This window comes from Buteo buteo, chromosome Z (assembly GCF_964188355.1).
Source record: "Buteo buteo chromosome Z, bButBut1.hap1.1, whole genome shotgun sequence".
NCBI classification, from domain to species: Eukaryota; Metazoa; Chordata; class Aves; order Accipitriformes; family Accipitridae; genus Buteo; species Buteo buteo.
This window is the reverse complement of record NC_134204.1, coordinates 10,287,596-10,306,367: the sequence shown is the minus strand read 5'-3', so window position 1 is coordinate 10,306,367 and position 18,772 is coordinate 10,287,596. Positions and strand designations below refer to the sequence as shown.

The 18,772-nt window shown below is 54.8% G+C and overlaps 2 protein-coding genes across 4 annotated transcripts; both read left to right on the top strand.

Moving 5' to 3' along the window:
* The first annotated feature begins 304 nt into the window (after positions 1 to 304).
* Positions 305 to 3,179, top strand: SPMIP6 (sperm microtubule inner protein 6). Its single transcript, XM_075020771.1, has 6 exons — positions 305 to 442; positions 1,625 to 1,769; positions 2,310 to 2,422; positions 2,538 to 2,613; positions 2,735 to 2,916; positions 3,090 to 3,179. The coding sequence occupies exons 1-6, from the start codon at positions 305 to 307 to the stop codon at positions 3,177 to 3,179; spliced, it is 744 nt and encodes a 247-aa protein (XP_074876872.1).
* Positions 3,180 to 5,324: 2,145 nt separating this feature from the next.
* Positions 5,325 to 15,025, top strand: LOC142027045 (myogenesis-regulating glycosidase-like). Of its 3 annotated transcripts, none has more exons than XM_075020626.1 (2): positions 5,325 to 5,443; positions 12,730 to 15,025. In XM_075020626.1, exon 2 carries the CDS (start codon positions 12,867 to 12,869, stop codon positions 14,901 to 14,903), a length of 2,037 nt encoding a protein of 678 aa, XP_074876727.1. In that variant the 5' UTR covers positions 5,325 to 5,443; positions 12,730 to 12,866; the 3' UTR covers positions 14,904 to 15,025. The 3 variants fall into 3 exon arrangements, with proteins under 3 accessions (XP_074876727.1, XP_074876729.1, XP_074876728.1); XM_075020628.1 differs by lacking the exon at positions 5,325 to 5,443 and adding an exon at positions 6,280 to 8,319; XM_075020627.1 differs by lacking the exon at positions 5,325 to 5,443 and adding an exon at positions 8,864 to 11,770.
* The last annotated feature ends 3,747 nt before the right edge of the window (positions 15,026 to 18,772 follow it).

Below are 18,772 nucleotides of genomic sequence, written 5' to 3'. Positions count from 1 at the left end.
CCAGGACAAAGCCAGGAGGGTGCAGTCCACTGAGGGATGTGGGCAGCAATTGCTGTGCCCTAGGCTAGAACCAGGGTGTATCCATGAGACTGACAGATAAGCCACCAAATCCCCCTGCTCCTGCACTATGACATCACTGATCACATAAGCACCACCCTGGGCTGGCAGAGCAGTGGCACTAGCCCCATTCTCCCTCCTGCATGGGCTGCAAGCCCCCAGCCCTACATAGCACTGCTCATCCAGTGGGGCATACCCAGGACCCTCTGAGACTCCAAGCACTCCTGTCCTAGTGGGCTGCGGCACCATGTTCCTCTTCTCCAAGAAACACAAGACGCCCATCAGCACTTACACCGACTCCTACCGCCCGCCATGCTCTGTCAAAAAGACCATCCATGAGCAGGCTCCACAGGAGCTCTGGAAAGAAAACAAGTTTGTTACACAGGTAAATGCTGGGGGAGAGGGAGACCTCAGGGTTTCTACCCCTACCCTGCTGTGCATGCTCGGTGCCGGGCAGGGGTGTGGGATGGGGACTCACGGCGTGCCTCACTGCATATGTCTAATGGGGGGGGTCATGCTCCCTGGTTAGGAAAGCGTTTGACACACCATGGCCTGTGCTTGCTGGCTTCTTGTCCCCTGGAGCTGCACCCTGCAGTGGCTTTGGGTTCTCAGGGCTGGCAGTCACCAGCACAAGCTCTCCCATGTCAGCCCTGTCCATCAGTAGGTTTCAGAGTGCACAGGGGGCAGGATCTGCTGAGGAAGGGGAAACTGTGGCAGTGGCAGGGCTCAGGGCTTCTGTATGATACAGTGGCAATGGGGCGGCAGATCAGGTGGCTCTGAGAGCTGCTCCAACACCTAGACTGCAGGCTCAGCTCAGTTCCGACTGGGGGGCCTTCTGTGCTGGGGGACCATGCAAAGGGTCGGGGGAGATCTGAGCACCGAAAAAACGCTCCCAGCCCTGGTCCTGGAGAACGGGGGATCCCTGAGCTGTGGCCTTACTGCGGGGGGCATCTGTGGCACATGCAGCTTTCCCCACATGGGTAACAAGCATGCAGGCTCTGATGCAAAGCACACTGCAAACTGACTCATCTCTTGCAGCCTCATTAGCATGTGCATTATAATGAAGGAGCCAGCAGAGGGCATGGAGAGGGATATCCCCACCGTGCAGGGACAGAAATAGCTCACGCAACCAAGGCACCCATCTGCCCCACACGACCCTAGCCTTCTTGGTCTTTGCCAGCTGTAGAACATTGTTTTGGTCCTGTAACTCCCTTCCCAACCTCTGCTGGGCCCATACCTGGCAGTCCCAGTGCACCCACCCCTTCTCCCACTCTGCAAAGTGCACGGATGCCTATGGACACGCTGGGTGCAGGGGGAGAGGAGCCAGCGATGCCCAGCCATGCTCCGTCCCCTGGTTTTGGGTGAGCAGGAAGTTTGGGGAGGGGAGGGGGAGGATCACGGTGCTGCTATGTCCCCCATGCCCCCCCACTGTGAAGGACAGTTTGGTGCTCAGGTCTCCAGCGTTAGACCCTGCCCGGTAATTGGCTTCACCAGGTGCACCAATGGCTGTGACAGCAGACGCTGCCGCAAGGCATGGGTGTCTCTCCCCACTCCCCACTGTCTGCAGGGATTAACGATGCCCCCCGTGCAAAATCCAGTGAGCCAAGGTCAGCGTGAGCAGCTGATTAAGGCGGCAATGCAGGAGCACTACAGGAACACCATCGACCCTGCTGCCTATTGGCCTGAGAAGTACTGGCTGGCCAGGTTCGAAGGTACTGCCGAGGTCCCAGCTGTCCCCCTGTGTCACACGAGGCACATCCCCACGGGGTTGGGGGGCTGAGGGTGCTGGCAGCAGCTCTGTTCGTCCCCCCCTTTTGCATCCTGCATCCCCCCCACAGTGGCGAAGGGACCCTCCGTCAGCACCTGTGCTTTGCTGTGGCCGCCCGTCCCCATCCCTGCACTCAGACTGTCTCTGTTCCAAGGATGCCTGCAGGTCCCCAGGGTTCTCTCCCCCCGTGGCCCCTAAATACCCCCTGGTGGCAGGTGCTGCCTGGGGGACACCCTGCTGGCACCCCATAGCCCCCAGGGACCAAGGCTGTGTGGGCAGGGATGAGTGACCAGCAAGCTGGCAGTGGTGGGTGTCAGGTCCACCACAGACTCTTAACAAGGACCCCAGGAGCAGCTCCTCTGACATGTCCCCTGGCCCTGTGACATTGCATTTTGGGGAGAGGGTGAACAGTCGTTACTCTCTGGCTGTCCCCCCATGTCCCCAGAAGCACTGGACACCCCTGCCTGTCGCTTTCATGTTGCAGAGAAGTACAACCCGGTTTTTGTCAATGAGAACAAATATGTCACCTGGAGAACAGGTCCCTACAACAGTGCAGCCTGGAATAAGCACTCCTCTTACCTTCCCCTCCTGCCCAAGGTAGAGTCCAGCCCCTCGCTCACCCCAAACTTGAGCCACCACAGCTGCCACTGGCACCTCAGGCTCTGCAGCAAAAGGGTGGCAATCCTGCGAGGGCTGCCATTGCTCCTTGCAGGTGACAAGGATGGAGACCTTCCTGCACAGTATACCGGCACCATACCCCCCAAAACCCATCTGCCTCAATCAGTTTGGTAACTACCCTCACCCTGTCCCTGTACTCCTGTAGCTGTGCCTGTGCCATGCTGGTGTCCATCCAGGTGATGGCCTTGCTGGTCCTCTTGGCCCTTACCCCCACCATCCCTCCACTTGCAGAGCGGGAGGTGATCGCCAACACACTGCACAGGCTGCCCGTGTACAGTGTGACAGGGAGGGGACCCTTCCAGGGCTACTACAGCCCCTGCTCTGGGCGCCACTACTGCCTGCGAGGGATGGACTACTACGTTGATGGGGGTCCTGCCATCAGAAGACATCTCCACACACTAGGAGAGAGGGCTGTAAGGTTGGGATGGGATAGGATGGGATGGGATGGGATGGGATGGGATGGGATAGGTTGCCTTGGTTTGGGTGGGGATGGGTTGCCTTGCATGGGGATGGGTTGAGTTGGGATAGACATGACCTCCCTTGTCCTTGGGGTCACCGCTCACCCTACCTCCTCTGTCTCTTGCAGGAGTATACCGTGCTGCAGTTACAGCCCCAGAGCGATGATCCATACATCTACACATCGCCCTCAGCCATTCTCCCCATACAAGAGCCTTAGGTGCAGACACATTCAGTGAGGGTAGCACTTCAAGCCAGTTGCCCTGGGCAAAAAGCCTATTATTTTTTCCTAATGCCAGCCAGCCACTAGCTCTCTTTTCATTAGGGTTTCATACAAAATTGCTCAGAGGGTTATTCAGGGGACAATTGTGCAGACTGCAGACTCTAAGGGGTAGCGGATCCCATCACAGTGCCCACACAGGCAGCAATGCAGCAGGCTAAGTGGATGTGACCAGGGAGGGCAGGACACCCTTGCAGTGCTGGGCTGTGGAGCGTGTTGTTGCTACCTGTGGAGAAGCAGTTGCCAAATTTACTCCCAAGCTTCTATGCTTGATCTCATCCAGCAGTCCTTGGTATTGTACAGCACCTGAAATCTTGCTGGCACTGGAGCCCAGCTGCACGTAACTTAGCATCTCCCAGATTTTGGGGCCACATCAGTGTTTCTTGTGCTGCTCTTGTATTTTCTCTCGTCATTGTTTGCTCTTCTTATCCAAGAACCTGTTCCCTGGTCACGCTGTTCATTATGCGGTAATCAGCCCTGTCCTTCACCCACTGCAGATCCGGCAGCACCTTCTAATCCCCACATGTTTACCTTTAGGGTGTCTCCATTGCTGAGGCAGCTTTTTTCAGCCCTGGGGAAGCAGCAAGGGGAGAGGGGAGGCTGTTCAACCAGCTTAGTGACCACTCTGCTACTGCATCAATCCCCCTGCGGGCCAAAATTAGGCATCAGGCTTTGCAGAAAATGTGTGACTGGGTTTAAATTCCTGAGCTCAGAAACTAAAACCAAACCACAATGACAACGAACAGGGAGCACTGGGTTCCCCCTAGATGTCCTTATGCCTGAGCTTCCGTGAGATGTTTCTCAAGGTCTTCTCCACTGAGAAACAGGCAGATTTTCCTAACTGGCATGGCTCTGGGAATGAAGATTTTAGGAAAATGACAGTGTGAGAGAGTGGGTGTTTGCAGGATGGGAGACCCGCTGGAAACAGCTCGCTGCAATGGCAATGCCAGGGAGCTCCAACTCTTCTGCCTGGGCTTCCCTTTGGCCTCAGTGCCCAAAGACACACGCCAAAGTGGATGGGGGCAGCTGCATGTCCACTGCTTGCTCCTAAGCAATGCTGGCAACCAGGAGGTTTTCTGCTCTTCTTCCTCACTGGAGTTTCGTCCTCCTGTGGCTGATAACTTTATCTGCTCTCCTAGATGGGACACGAGCCACTTCAAGAAGACAGGAGGAGTCCAGAGAAACAGCTATGTCATCCACCCTGAGTTTACATCAGAGGCTTACTCTGCACCATGGCACTGGTGAAGAGCAAAGATGGGCTTTCATTAAAACTGGCCTGGGCAACTGTTCCTCTCGGACCCTTTCCTACAGGCTGGGGAAGTTCCCGGGGAGGGGGGAGAAACCTCTGCGACTGCTGGCTTGGTGGGCATTTCAACAGCCCTCAGGGGCTGGTACCCTGCCACCGCCCGCAAGCTGGAGACCAAGAAAGCACGCAAGGAAAAGCTCTCAGAGCGTAGTAACACAGCCAGAAATAGAAGCAGTTGTTGATACCCGTGTTCGTCAGCTTTGCGCTGGGCTGCTTAGGACGTGCTTGCTTTTGCCAAGTTATCTAGGAAGAGCTGCCATCCATCTGGGATACCGAGCAGGGACGCGGGCTAAATAAGGAGGGGGATTTGAAAGCAGCGCATAACTAATGAAGGCATGAAATGCCTTTCTCTGACTATGATCCGGGAGCCCGCTGTCAGCGGGGAACACCACCCGGCGCTTTCTGCATGTGCTGCAGATCCCAAACCGCGAGGCTGCGGTCCCCACGGCAGGGATGCTCCAGCACAGAGGCACCCGGGGCTCCACGTTCCCGTGGGGCAGCACCCCGACCCTGCTTGGGACAGGGGGGAAAAAAAAAAAAAAAAAAAAAAGCCCATCCCGGCCCCAAATCATCCCCCCGCAGCCCCACCAGTGCCAAACCCCAAGTGGCCCCAGGGGTACCCCTACCCCCAAGTCCCCCCGGGGGCATCCCCAGCCACTCCAGCCCGGGGGCGGAGGGGGGGGGGGACACCCACACCCCGAACTACATCTCCCAGCGGGGAGCGCCGTGCCGGGGGGGGCCGGGCCGGGGCTGGAACCGGGGCGGGGCGGCGGGGAGAGCCCAACCCCGGAACCGCTGCGGGCCGCCGCCTGCGCCCAGCCCCCCCCCCCCGCGGTTCTCCCCGCCCCGTCCCCGTCCCCGGAGCCTCGCAGAGCCCAGCCATGGCCCGGCGATGCCGGTAAGTTTGCTGGGTGCCGGGGCTGCCCTCCGGGGAAGGATGCAGCAGCCCCCGGGGCGGGTTTGGGGTGTGCATCGCCGGCATGGGGAGGTGGACTTGGGGGGGGTGAAGGGGTGCGGGGCTGGAGGCAGGGAGGGGGGGTGCCCCGTCCCGCAGACCCCAGGGTGCAGCCGGCGGCAGGGACAGTCTCGGAAGGGCGAGGGGGGTGCCGGTGCAAACCCGCCCCCTGACCTTGGGGTGCGAGGCTTTCGCGCTCCGCCCGCGAGAGTTGTTTTTTTTTTTTTTTTTTTTTTTTTCCTTGCGACGGGAAGGAGTCTCGCCGCCTGGAGAAGATTAAGGGAGCCCGGAGACGCGTCCCCGGCTCCACTCGCGAGGTGCGGCTCCAACTTTTGCCGCTAGACAGATGTTTGGCGGCGGCGGCTTCAGCAGAGGGGTTTGCGCCGCGCGTTGTGCGGGGCGCCGGGTTGGGTTTGGAGCGGTTTCTGGGACAGACCCTCCATCAGCAAGTGCCGGCAGTGGCGACGGGCTGTTTTAGGAAGCGCGGGTCCTTCTTTCTCTTTTCCCTCTCCCTCCTGGGAGGCGTGATGCCCAAAGGGCACAGTGGGCACCCACAGCCCCGTGGGGGAAGAGGGTGGGGAGGTTGTGCCTGCGTGGCTGGATCTGCAAGGTGGAAGAGCTGCCAGGGAGCAGCTTAAGGGATTGATGATTGCATTTGGCCCAAGGTTGTCCGGCATCATTGGCTATTGGATACAGATGGAAATTCAGGATCCCGAGTCGCCAGCCCAGCAACGTGAGCCATCCACCGCTCTCTGGAGCTGCCAGTACCTGGAGTTTCATGGTGTCTCAATGTCTGGAAAATCGCAGGGACCATGCCAGAGGGATGTGCTTAGGTTTCCATTTATTCCCCATATCGTGTTGTAGTACTTGTTGAGGTGGGCTCAGGTTTCAGCCTGCCTCAGCATCCGAAATGCTGAGTGCTCCCAAAGTGCTGAATCAGCTCTTGTAAGAAAGGATCTGGGTGGAGGTGGGCAAAATGGAGCACAGGGTCCCGCTGGGGGGCGGTTTGTCTTGGAGGATGGAGATGAGCAGGAGCAAGATTAACACCCATGGGAGCACTGGGGAGAGAGGCTGTTAGAGTGATAGGGTGGTGGATGAAGCACAACTTGTCCCAGCAGGAATTGGGCTGGGGGACAAAAAGACAGCGGCAAGGACACCAAAATCTTTATGGCTGTGTGTCTTATACAGCACACATGGCAAATGAAATAGGCTAATAGCGGACCAATGCCTCGCACCAGGGTATCGTACACTTGCCCTCTGGACCAGCTCTGCTGGGCCATGTCCCTGCCTGGTGCTGGCTCCTTCAGTGTGAGCAATGAAAGTACTGCAGTTCTTGCTCTCAGGTTGTTTTTTGGTTTTTTTTCCTCTGGTATTTGGTGTATTTCTTTCGCCGCTGTTGGGCGGTTTGAGTCAATACCTCTCCAAGAGCTGCTGGCCCTGCAGCTGCTGAGGAGCTGACTGCTGGGCTCTGGGTTACCCTGTGGCACAGCTTTAGGGCCAGGCTGCCTCCTGCTCCCTCAGGGGCTGTAGAATATCTCCATGGTGGACACAGAGACGTACCTGAAGGGAGAGCACCAGAGCTTTCTCGCCCACATGTCGCTGCACTTTGATACAAGTGGACCAGGAGAGCTCGCTTTGTTTTGAAGTCTCCACAAATCTTTGCGGCTCAGACAAATTCAGGCACTGTGATGTGCCTCCAGGCAAGGGAAAGTGAGAGCCTTTGGTCATGGTTTAGTCATTAGCCTGCAGCACACAAGCAGCGTGCAGGGTTAGTGTGAAAACCCAGCTTATTAAAACTTCATCTTGCTAATTAGCACAGGGTGAAGAACAAAGAAAAAATAATGTTATAAAAGGGGAATTGTCGGGGATGTTAAATATTAAGTCATCTGCTGCTGGAATTCACTCCCAGTGGCTTTTTTGTATTCATGGTCAGACACTGGATGAGGTGTCTACATGGGTTTGGAGCATCACTGGACACTGGCAGCTTTAAGGGACATAACTGGGCTGTAAAGTGATGATTCCTACAATACAGGTAAAACTATTTAAGGCTGGGCAGAGCTAATGCCACAGCTTCAAATCTCCTGTCTGCTCTTGCAGACAGAGCGAGGTGCTTGCAGCACGTCTGCACTTTGCAGGTGAGCTCTGTATTCACGTGGCCCCCTTGGATTTGGGGTTTATCCTCTGGGTGCCCGGTGCTGTTTAATCCTGGCTTACGAACCAGCTGGCAGCAGTGGGGCTGCTTGTTTCTTTTTGCTCAAGGAAGCCTCGTTACTCTGCTGAATCATGACTCTGCTCAAAATCACAAGACTTGAGGAAGGAAAAAAAACCAAACCCAAACCCTGGGTTGGTGTTTGGTTTGCTTTCCGATTCTGGAGAGCCTGTGAATGCAGGAGGGGACAAGCCTTTGCCGGCCCTTCGTGCTCACCTGGCAGGGAGGTGAGATGCCAGCCCGAATCCCGCGACTCCGGGAGCTGGGGCTTGGCGAAGTGTGTGCCCTTCATGCCGTCACGATGCCTGCGGCAGCCACCTCTTGGCTGGGTGCCGCTGCCTCGGCACACCCTGACCGGAGGGTTGGCTGCTCACACATCCATCAAAGTGCCTGAGAAAACACACCGGTGACGTGCTGGGTCCCCTCCTCCTGCCTGTGGACACATGCTGCTCAGGTTGCAGCCAGCTCGTAGTCCCGAAACATCCCCGTGCGGAGAGGATGAAGCTGATGGGGACGCGGAGATGTAGCAGCACTTATTTTTTAGGTGCTTAAAAAGCCATCTGTGGCAGAGCCAGGTGGCAGGCAGGGATCCCCAGGAGGCGATGGTCGGGTAAGTAACGGCACCGTGCACCCAGTGGGATGAGCTGCCTCCTGGCCGGGGCTGTCCATATCCGACAGCTGGGTGCTGTGGGGAATTTGCTGCCGTGTCTTTCCACGGAGGCAGCAGCCCCAACAGCACGCGTCTTTGCAGGAGGTGCAGAGACCCGTCCCCACACGCAGCCTTTCCCCAAGCCCCTCAGACCAGGCAGCCGGTCAGTCCCTGCTTTGCAGGGACAGCGAAAGTGAGGGTCCCCTGGGAAGGAAGCACCGTGTCCCTCTCGCTGTCCCTGTCCTTCTAAGGCAGGGTCGCTGCCTGGACTCAGGTGCCAGGGGTCTGTGCCACCCACATTCACCCTGGGGCGGCTTCTGCACCGCGGGGATAAACCCAGGTCCTGGGGTGATCCAGTGCGGTATTTGGGGGGATCCTTGCGGGTGGCTCTGCACGGCTGGGGGAGGAATCAGTGCCTCTGATCCATGGGGGGGGGGGGGCTGGGGTGTGGGGGGAGCAGCCCTGTGCTGGCTCTGCCACAGGGTGCCCGGGCCCGTCCCACCTGCTCCCATCAGCACCAAGTGGCTGGAACAGTAATTTCACCCTTTATGACTCCAAAAACCCCTACAGAGAACTGAAGTGCTGCTGCAGAGCCCTCCAAGGGAAGTTAAATTCCCAGGAGGGGTTTGCTCGTCCCCCGTCTCAGTTTTGCAAAGTCCCTTTGGCAGGGCTGGTCCCCCAGGGGGGATTGCAGTGTGGGCACGTGGAGGTTTTGTAGCCCCTGCAGCTGTTTTGCAGAGAAGTAATTTCCCCCTTAATTTGCCATCCTAATTCCTTGCTCTTTTATGGGGTTGGAGATGCCTCCCGGTGAAATCTCCTGTGTTTCCTTAGCTCGACTCCTGCCAAGATGTTTGGGGAAGAAGCAGCAGCACCTTGCACTGGAGGGGAGGGTTTCCCAGCATCCCAGTATGGGAAATGGGCACATGTCCCCAGCACGAGCTTGGCCCCTGGCATGGGTCAGACCTGACTTCACCAGGGCAATAGGGACCAGTTAAATGTTATTGACCCTCTTTAAATGAATGTCCTAGTTGCAAAGTTGCTGGGGTTAGTGGTGCTGTGGGTCTCGCAGCCTGTGGTTAGCAGCGGTGTTGGTAAAAATAGAAGCGGTCAAAAAATGGATTTTTATTTTTACTCCATAAAGTGTGTCCTGCTCGGATATTTTGCTTTCATCTCAAGTTGAAGCAAGGCGACTCACTGCTTCCACAGAACAGGAAGAAAAAGCTTTGTTTTGGGTCAGCAGGGAAGCTCCAGTGCAGCAAGCTACAAACATGCTGTTTGGCTTTGACACCCTCCGCTCCCATTTTCTCTTTTTTTTTTTTTTGAGGCATTAAAGGTCACCGCAATGTAATCTTGGAGCAAAATAACAAGTTTGCATTCCAAAAAAAAATGTTGAAAGAGGCTTTGCATGAGCAGGCACCTCTGCGGGCTGCAGCTTATGAGTGTGAGACGGCAGGCGTCTCCAAGGAACTTGGGAGGCTTATCTCTCGTCTGGGACAAAGCCAAATCACCGACTGGAGAACGTACATTTTGTTATCAAGGCAAAAAAACAGAGGGGCTGGGTGGGCACAGAGTGAGATCCTGTTTTTCAAGACCTCCCTGGCCCATTGGTGCGCTGGGTGATCCCTCCAAACACCCTTCTCAGCATCTTTGTTGGAGTGGTACCAGAGCGGGTGATGTCTGTTACCCCAGGGCAGCCACAGGGGTTTGATCCTGGCCCAGCCAGAATGACCAGAGCAAGATTAAATCCACCAGCTCAGACACCTGGCTTGCACATCCCTCCGAGGCAGATCAGTGTCCAAAGGCCACAAAAGGCTGCAAGACCTTTCTTAAAAAACACATTATTTTTCTACTGGCAGTGGCAGTGACATCTCCTTCATGTATGTCCTGAGCTCCAGCCCATGGAGGGGGAAGAAAGAAACAGCCTAAAAATAGAGCAGCTTCGAAGTAGTTCATAAATAATAAACTCACCTCCTGAAAAAGAGATGAAAATCCAGAAAATCTCTAAAGCCCTGGGAGCTAATGTCAATTTCACATGGAATGAGGAGGTAGCTGTCCCCACAGTGGCAGTATTGGCCATTTCTTGGGCTTAAAACCCTAAATGAGAACTGGGAAAGAAAACACCATTTATTTCCTCTTTTTTTCCAGAAAACATGAAAACTCTAAAAAAATTTTTTTTCCCAAATAATTTGCAAGTCCTGCTTGGTGGAAGCTGCATTTTATTTTTCCTTGAGCTTTGGAGTCCCCAGATAAGGCACCTGTGAGACACAGGCATGCCTCTGATAGTGACAGGTATTTGTGTGTCTCTCTCTGGCATCCCAAAAATTCCCAGTGCTGAGAGGGAGGGAGCTTGTTTGGGCTCAGCATACCCATCTGTGTTTCCAGAACCATCCTGCCACTTGTGGCTTCACTCAGCTGTACTGGTTTTGGTTTCTGCAAACCTTCCTCCCCGCCATCCCCGGTACAATCCTGGGCTGCTTCTGATTCACCCCAAAGCCAAGGAGGGGTTGATAGAGGGGATGAAGGTTTATCCCAAACACAGCATCTTCGCACCACTGTCTCCTCCCTGCCTTTATTGTCCAATTTTTGCTGGGCTCAGCTGGGCTCGCATCACACATGCTGGTGGGTGAGGGCCCCGTTCCCCTCCTGGGGGGCAGAATCTGGCCCTGGGTGACAAATTTGGGGTGCTTGGAGATGCTCCCATCCCGTGCCGGAGTTCCCTGCCAGCGAGTGAGGGCTCCGTGGGACTTGGCTATGGGACAAGCAGTTTAGCTAAACCTATCGCCTGTTCAGGCTAATCGCTTCCTAATGCCGCTGTAATCCCATTTAAAGCAACTGGCAGCCTAGAAAGTTACTGGCTCCCAGGGGAAGGTTAAAATGACCCGGCCAGCAACAAGAAAGTTCTCCCAGCTGCAAGGTCTGGTCCAATACGTGTTTCAAGTTGAATATAAAATGCTGTATGTTTTGTTGAGCCTGCACACAGATGCTGCTCTGGGTTTACACCTGAGCAGCGGGGTTTAGGTGGTTCTCAGGACCCCTTTCTGCTTTACTTGTCCTTTTTTGGGGAGAAAGATCTGTTTGAGGTACGGAGGACAATGTGCTCCCTGTTCGAGGTACAGAGGACAATGTGCTCTGGCTTGTCACGCCTGTGGCAGGGAGAAGGTTCGGTGTTTCATTCTGGATCTTTTTCTTTTTTTTTTTTTAAAATAAATCAACTGCTTTCGAGGGAGTTGCTGCAACCAGCTTCATTTATGCCGAAAAAGAGGGTTATTTTTCCTCCGCTTTGCCCAGAGCTGGCAGGCTTACAGCCCCAGGGCCTGGGGAGGAGGTAGCATGCTGGTGTTTGCTGACGCTAGGCAGGTACCGGCCAGCTGGTCTGCTGCTCCTCTCCTTCCCCTGCTCTTCCTGCAGCCGGGTTTGTTTCTCACTCTCCCGTGTCCTTACTTTACTTTTCCCCTTTGGATCCCCAGCGCTGTGCTTGGCCGAGCCCAGCCAGCCCGCAGCCAAGGAAAAGCCATTAGGCTCTTGGCGCAGCCCGCTTCCCCGGGGCCATGCGTGGGGGGAGCGGGCTGGAGCCAAAATGCAGCCCAGAGCCCTTTGGGGGTCCTGCACCGCTGACTCCCAACAAAATTAGCTTTTCTCCCACCCGGAGCCGTTGCAGGGGTCTGTGAGCATGGCAGGAGCGAGCCGCTCTCCTCCTGCTAGGGGCTGCTGGCGCAGTACCTCCTGCAGCCGTGCGTTGCTGCACAATGCACCCGCTACGTGCTCCCCAAAACCAGCCACAACCCACTGGTGCCTCAGCACCATTTGGCCATCCGGGAGCTGCGGAGAAGCAGGGATTTACCCACCTTTGCAGCAAAGCGTTGCCCAGCTGGGGCATGCTGGGGATGAGGAGGGGATGGTGCTGAGGGTGAGCTGAGTTAAATCTGCCAGGGAGGCAGTTTGATTAAAATTAGGAGCGGCTGCCTGGAATTCATTACGTGGTGTCTTTTAAGGCTCTTAGTTAGCCCTGTGCTTTAAAGGTACTGTCGGTGGGCTGACCTAGCTCCTGCTCAGCCTCCTCCTAGCCCCTCTCAGTCTCCACTCCTGCCTCACTGAAGATCTTCCCTACAAAAATAATTAATTATGGCCATGATTTGGTCATTACTGCCCTGGGGTGGTTCTCCACATGGGGCTCGGGCTGTTCTCCGCACGTGTTGTCTGCCCCGGGTAATTGGAGATGGTGTCTGGTACTTGGCGTACAGCACCTGGCACGTCGCAGCCTGGCAGCGGGGGGCCGGGGGGAGCTGCTGAAATTGAGATGGCAAATGGATGACAAGCCGTCCCTTGATTTGGAGGTTCTTCTGAGACTATTTATATACTCCTCTTTTTCAGAGACGGGTGCTCTGGGACTCCGTGGAGGTGGGAACTCTCCTAACAGTCCGTTTTCTTACGCTGAGAGCCCCAGGGTTGCTGCAAAGAGATCTTCCTTCCCGCTCCTCTGCAAAAAGCTCTAGAGAAAACCGAGCACCATGTACACATTCCTGCCAGAGAACTTCACACCGGTGAAGCAGAAGCCCTCCAAGGAGCTGAGGCCCATGCTGGGGGCCATCTTGCTGGGCCTCATCCTGTTCATTGCCGCGGTGGTGGCCTGGTGCTACTACACGGTGTCCCTGCGGAAGGCGGAGCGGCTCAAGACGGAGCTGATGGACCTGCGGGCGGATGGCTTCGTCATCAGGAACCAGCACGGGGAGGTGGTCTTCCGCCTGGCCTTCCGCTCGGGCAGCCTTGACCTGGAGTCGTGCTCCAAGGAGGGCGAGATTTTGAGCTGCACGCGGTCGGGCGGGGGGCCGCTCAACTTCTTCATCCAGACGGTGAAGCCCAAGGACACGGTGATGTGCTACCGCGTGCGCTGGGAGGAGCTGGCGGCCGGCCCGGCGGTGGAGCACACCATGTTCTGGGAGGACGCCCACTGGTACGGGGGCTCGGAGATGAGCACCCAGCACTGGCCCATCCGCCTGTCCGGCTACCAGGAGCCCGTGCCCTACGTGACGAGCGACGTCTACTCCTTCCGAGACAGCTTCGGCGGCATCCTCGAGCGCTACTGGCTCTCCTCCAAGGCGGCGGCCATCAAGATCAACGACTCCGTGCCCTTCCACCTGGGCTTCAACGCCACCGAGCGTGCCCTCTTCTTCCAGGCCCGCTACAAGGACTCGCCCTACAAGCCCCCGCCGGGGCAGCAGCCCTTCCCCGAGCTCAGCTACCGCGTCTGCGTGGGCTCCGACGTCACCTCCATCCACAAGTACATGGTGCGCAGGTACTTCAACAAGCCCTCCAAGATCCCCGCCGAGAATGCCTTCCGATACCCCATCTGGTCCACCTGGGCCCTCTACAAGAACAATATCGACCAGGATAAACTCTTGCGGTTTGCCGAAAAGATCAAGAAGTACCGTTTTAACTGCAGCCACATTGAAATTGATGACATGTACACACAAGCCTATGGGGACTTTGACTTTGACCCCGTCAAGTTCCCCAATGTAACAGAGATGTTTGCAAAACTGAGGGAAGATGGGTTTAAGGTCACCCTGTGGACTCACCCTTTCATAAACTACAATTCCTCCAATTTTGGGGTAGGAATTGAGCGTCAGCTATTCATCAAGGAGCCATCGGGGCGGCTGCCAGCCATGGTGGAGTGGTGGAACGGCATCGGGGCCATCCTGGACTTCACCAACCCAGCAGCCCGGGACTGGTTCCAGAGCCACCTGCGCCAGCTCCGACACAAGTACGGCATCTCGTCCTTCAAGTTTGATGCAGGCGAGACCAGCTACCTGCCCAAGCAGTTCAGCACCTTCCGCCCACTCTCGGACCCCAGCATCTGGTCACGGCGCTACACGGAGATGGCCATCCCCTTCTACGAGCTGGCCGAGGTGCGGGTGGGCTACCAGTCGCAGAACATCTCCTGCTTCTTCCGCATCATTGACCGTGACTCTGTCTGGGGCTACGAGCTTGGCCTCAAGTCCCTCATCCCCACGGTGCTCACCATCAGCATGCTGGGGTACCCCTTCATATCCGCTGATATGATTGGGGGGAATTTTTTCCCCAACAAGACGGAGGGGGCGGTGGAGATCCCTGACCGGGAGCTGTATGTGCGGTGGCTGGAGCTGTCAGCCTTCATGCCCTCCATGCAGTTCTCCATCCCGCCCTGGCTCTACGACAAGGAGGTGGTGGAGATTGCGCAGAAGTTCACGGAGCTCCACGAGTCGCTGGTGGCCCCGCTGCTGCTGGAGCTGGCTGGGGAAGTCACCGACACGGGCGACCCCATCATCCGTCCCATCTGGTGGATCTCGCCCCGTGACGAGGCCACTCACAGGATTGACTCCCAGTTCCTCATCGGGGACACCCTTATGGTGGCCCCTGTCCTGGAGATGGGCAAGCAGGAACGTGACGTCTACCTGCCGGCAGGCAAGTGGCGCAGCTACAAGGGGGAGTTGTTTGAGAAGACCCCGGTGCTGCTCACGGACTATCCCGTTGACCTGGACGAAGTCGCCTATTTCCTCTGGGTTTCCTAATGGGCTCCTCCATCAGCTTTGGGATAACCATGCCTTACCTAGGACTTTGTAACAAATAATTCTTATTGCACATTTTGTTTTAGACTGGGGTTGAGTAAAGGAATTAAATAGACTTCACTGTCCTTTGGGTAATTTTTTTTTATTTCAAGGCATTGTGACCTTTTTTTTTTTAGTTTGGGGCATGTGGGAGACACCAGTTGGGTTATGGTATTCAGAGTTTTCTCTGTATAGGTCAGGAAGGAGTTGTCAGTCTGTCTGCAGTCATGTAGTAAACCCAATACCTTTTCAGTTTCCAAGGATTTCAAGAGGTGGAGGTTGGTTAGTGCCAGTGGGAGTGTTTCTGGTCTCGTGGGAGCACCCGGTGCTGGTCGTGGGGGCGTGTGATGTGGGAGGGTTGCTACGGCACAGCCTATCATGAGTTTTATAACATGGCAAATATATTTAAAAGGACTTTATGAAGAGCAGAAAACAAACTAGAGATATAGATATATAGATATATATATATATATACACACATACTTTTTTTCCCCCTTTGGTCTAGTGTGGCACTGGACTAACTGTTGCCCCATGCTCCTGCTTTCCTGGGTACCAGGCGGGCCAGGTTACTCAAGTGATTTACAGGTGTTTTAACTGTATGGGCTGCGTATCGCTTGCTGGGGCAGCTTCATTCCACCTCCTCGCCCATCTACCACCCGCTGCAATGCACTTGCCTGTGTGTTTTGCCTTGGGTGTCAACATTGCCTTTGCTTAGAGCAGTGCCATCCATACCAGCATGCCCCATTGATCTTTTTAAAGTATTTATGGGCCTGCTTCTTTATATGATTATCCTGCTGATATCATCCCTTTTGGTTTTTAAGGACAGATGAGCTTTCAGGTTTGTTGCTGGCAGAAGGACTGCCTGGAGCAAAGCTGTTCTCAAAAAGTATGTGCAGCGCTTTCTCGGGAACAGCCAGTTCCCAGGAGTGGCACGTGTCTTGGATTGACAGTGACGTTTGCTGCTAGCCGGCTTGCTGGTGGGTGGAAAACACTGGCTTTTGCACTGATGGGTCTGTGCCAGTGGGTGTTCTCACCGCACCCGCAGAAATGTTCCCATCTACTATGAAATTAAGCTAATACCCATCTCTGTCTCAGGTCGCAGTTAGAGGTGATGATTTTGTGGAGGGTTTTTCTGAAGCAGCCCTCCTCTCTCACTGGGAGAATTAGGTGCCTTCCTCAGGCAGCATCTGCGGTGCTGGAGGTGGGGTTGCTGTCAGAGGCTTCTGCAGGGGACACAGGGTGACATGGTCCTGCACCCCAAGTCGCTGGCAGCAGGGATGGAGCTGCAGAGATGCTTCTTTCCCAGCTTTCCCATTTGGTTTTGTACGGTAAGATGCATTTACAGAGAGCTGCGGGCAGTCTCCGCTCTGAGACAGAGCAAACAGGATTGAAGCCTGGCAGCCTTCCTCCCCAGGGCAGGACATTCCCGGCTGTGCCTTGGTTGGGAGCATGTTTCAGGCCCTGAATTTTTAATGAGCCTCTGCAGAATTGAACTGCGTTGGCTGGGAAGGTTCGGGGCACCCTGCCCAGGCTACAACCAGCCAAGGAGAGCTCAGCATCTGCGGGGTTTCCCATGGGATTGCGTCTGGGCTGAGCGTGGGTCTGGCATGAGTCTGCCACCCAAGGAGGTGGTGCTGTGTTTTGGGTAGGGTCGGGCACCAGTGAGGATCTTTCTCAAAGCCCATCTGCCACTGGGCTTTGCAGGAGGCAGAAAAGAAGATGCAGCAAAACTGGGGGTTGTGATGGGGTCCAGGAGTAGAAATGTACGTGTTTGGGACAAAATCTGAAGGGGTTTTATAGTTAGGAAGGAATTGAGGAAGTCCAGTTTGATGGATTCTTTGGAGCATCCCTTGAGGTCTGAATCTTCCCTGCATAATTTAGTGTTTCGGCCTCAAAATGAGGTGCAGAGGAGCCCTATAGGTCCTTGCCCAGCTGGAGCACAAGCGTGTCCCAAAGCCTGTTTCTTATGGCTTTTAATTATGAAGGACTCAGGTTTGTTCCCTGCCGCCAGTGCAAATAGTGGTTATGTTACAAGTTACAGACAACCTGGCAAGGACTTAATCCTGGAGCCCCAGCATCAGTCATCAGGGCACTGGCAGGATTTGGCCCTTGGACTGGAGGGTGGAGGTGAAGGTGAGGAGCTCCTGGAGATGAGTCAGACCACAGCCTGCAAGGAGGACAGGGTGTGGAGAGGGCTTCTCTAGCCCCAGAAATGCATAAAGGCCATGCTTTGAAGGGCTCCAGCTCTTCCCTTTCAACCTGTGCTTGTGAAATACTTGTCTTCCTGTGGCACAGGAGTCATTGTGTGGAGGAGATGTTGCTGCACAGCTCAGCTGCCAGTGAAGAAGTGGGATCCTTGGCACATGACTTCATGGGAAGGATCCCAGAATGACCAGGAGATGTTGTGTGTCTTTCCCTTCCCTGTCTCTGCTGTGCCACTCACCACATCCCTCACTAGTAAGGTGTGAGGTTGCATGAAGAGAAACACAGCATTCCTGTTAGTATTCCTTTATTATTAAAATGATGGGTGCAGCCAGAGAAGTGCCTTCAATCTCCTCGCAGTGGTTTCAGGCCCTGTCAGGAAGGTCATGGAGGAAATTCTGTATTAGACACACTGTCTTCCTGCCCCTCCCCTCAAAAGAAAGGATTTTATTATCAAAATTTTAGTTTTCTTTTTATTTAACTATATGAATAAATGGGTAAGATTATAGAGTACCCTTATTTTTCTAAATGCTGTAGTTAGGGCATAAGTGGCCATGGCTATTCAGTGCTCCAGCTAGGAGAAAGGTAAAGCTGTTGGGAAGACATAAGGGATGATGCTGAAGAGCAGGTCCATATGGGTGGCTCTCTGTGGGTCCATGGCATCGAGCCTTTCCTACCTGTTAGGGACAGGCTCAGCAGTGCTACCTCAAGCTATCATCTCACAGGTTTCTGCATGCCCTTTCCGTCCACCTTTTTACCAGAAACACTATTTCTGGCAGCACTGCAGGATTTGAGGACCTGTAGGATGTTGCAGACCACAAGCACTCTGTGCACAGACACCTTGGGAACTGCTACTACGAGATTTCTCTGATTTACACCATGGGTCACTGGCCAAAGCAGGGTTTAGTTCAACTCAGCCAAGGAAAAGCCCTGAAACAGGTTTGGGAGTTGGATATAGCCTTTTCTACCCAGCCCACAGCAGACCACAGCTGAGCAGCAGGTCAACGTGATGCACATGTGATTGAATTTTGAAGCTTGCACTGTCGTGTATTGGGTTTTCTGGATGCTCGTGTTTGCACATGCCGTCCTATGTCAGATTGTAATGCGGGTGGGTTTGTTTTTAACCCCTTTTCTAATTCTTAATTGTTATGAAGACAGAACTGTAACATGAATTGTCTTGATTGATATAAAATTTTGGAAAACAAAAGGAAGTTTAACTATGTCTGTCTGTACCACGTACCTGGGACTGGTGGTTCAGGGAGATTTGGGGCTTTTTTCACCCTAGACTTCACTGAAATCAGAGTTGAGATTGTTGGTTCATTTAAAGCGTGCAACCTGCAGATTTGATATATGTCTTAAAGGGAGGAGCTGGCAGCCACCCCACTCTTGTGTTTGCAGTGGTGGCAGGAGACAGAGATATGGAGATGACCCACTGGATCATGGATCGCCCGCCCTTGGGTCCTGACAGCAAAGGGATTAGCTGTGCCTTAGGGCTGGCCTGGAGAAGACCATGTCAAGGCGAAGCCCCATGTTGCATCCACCCCTGGAGATGGGGACCAGACCCTTGTGCCTGTATTTCTGCTGACACCCACCCAAAAAGGGCCCATCATCACTGAATCTGCGGGATTTGC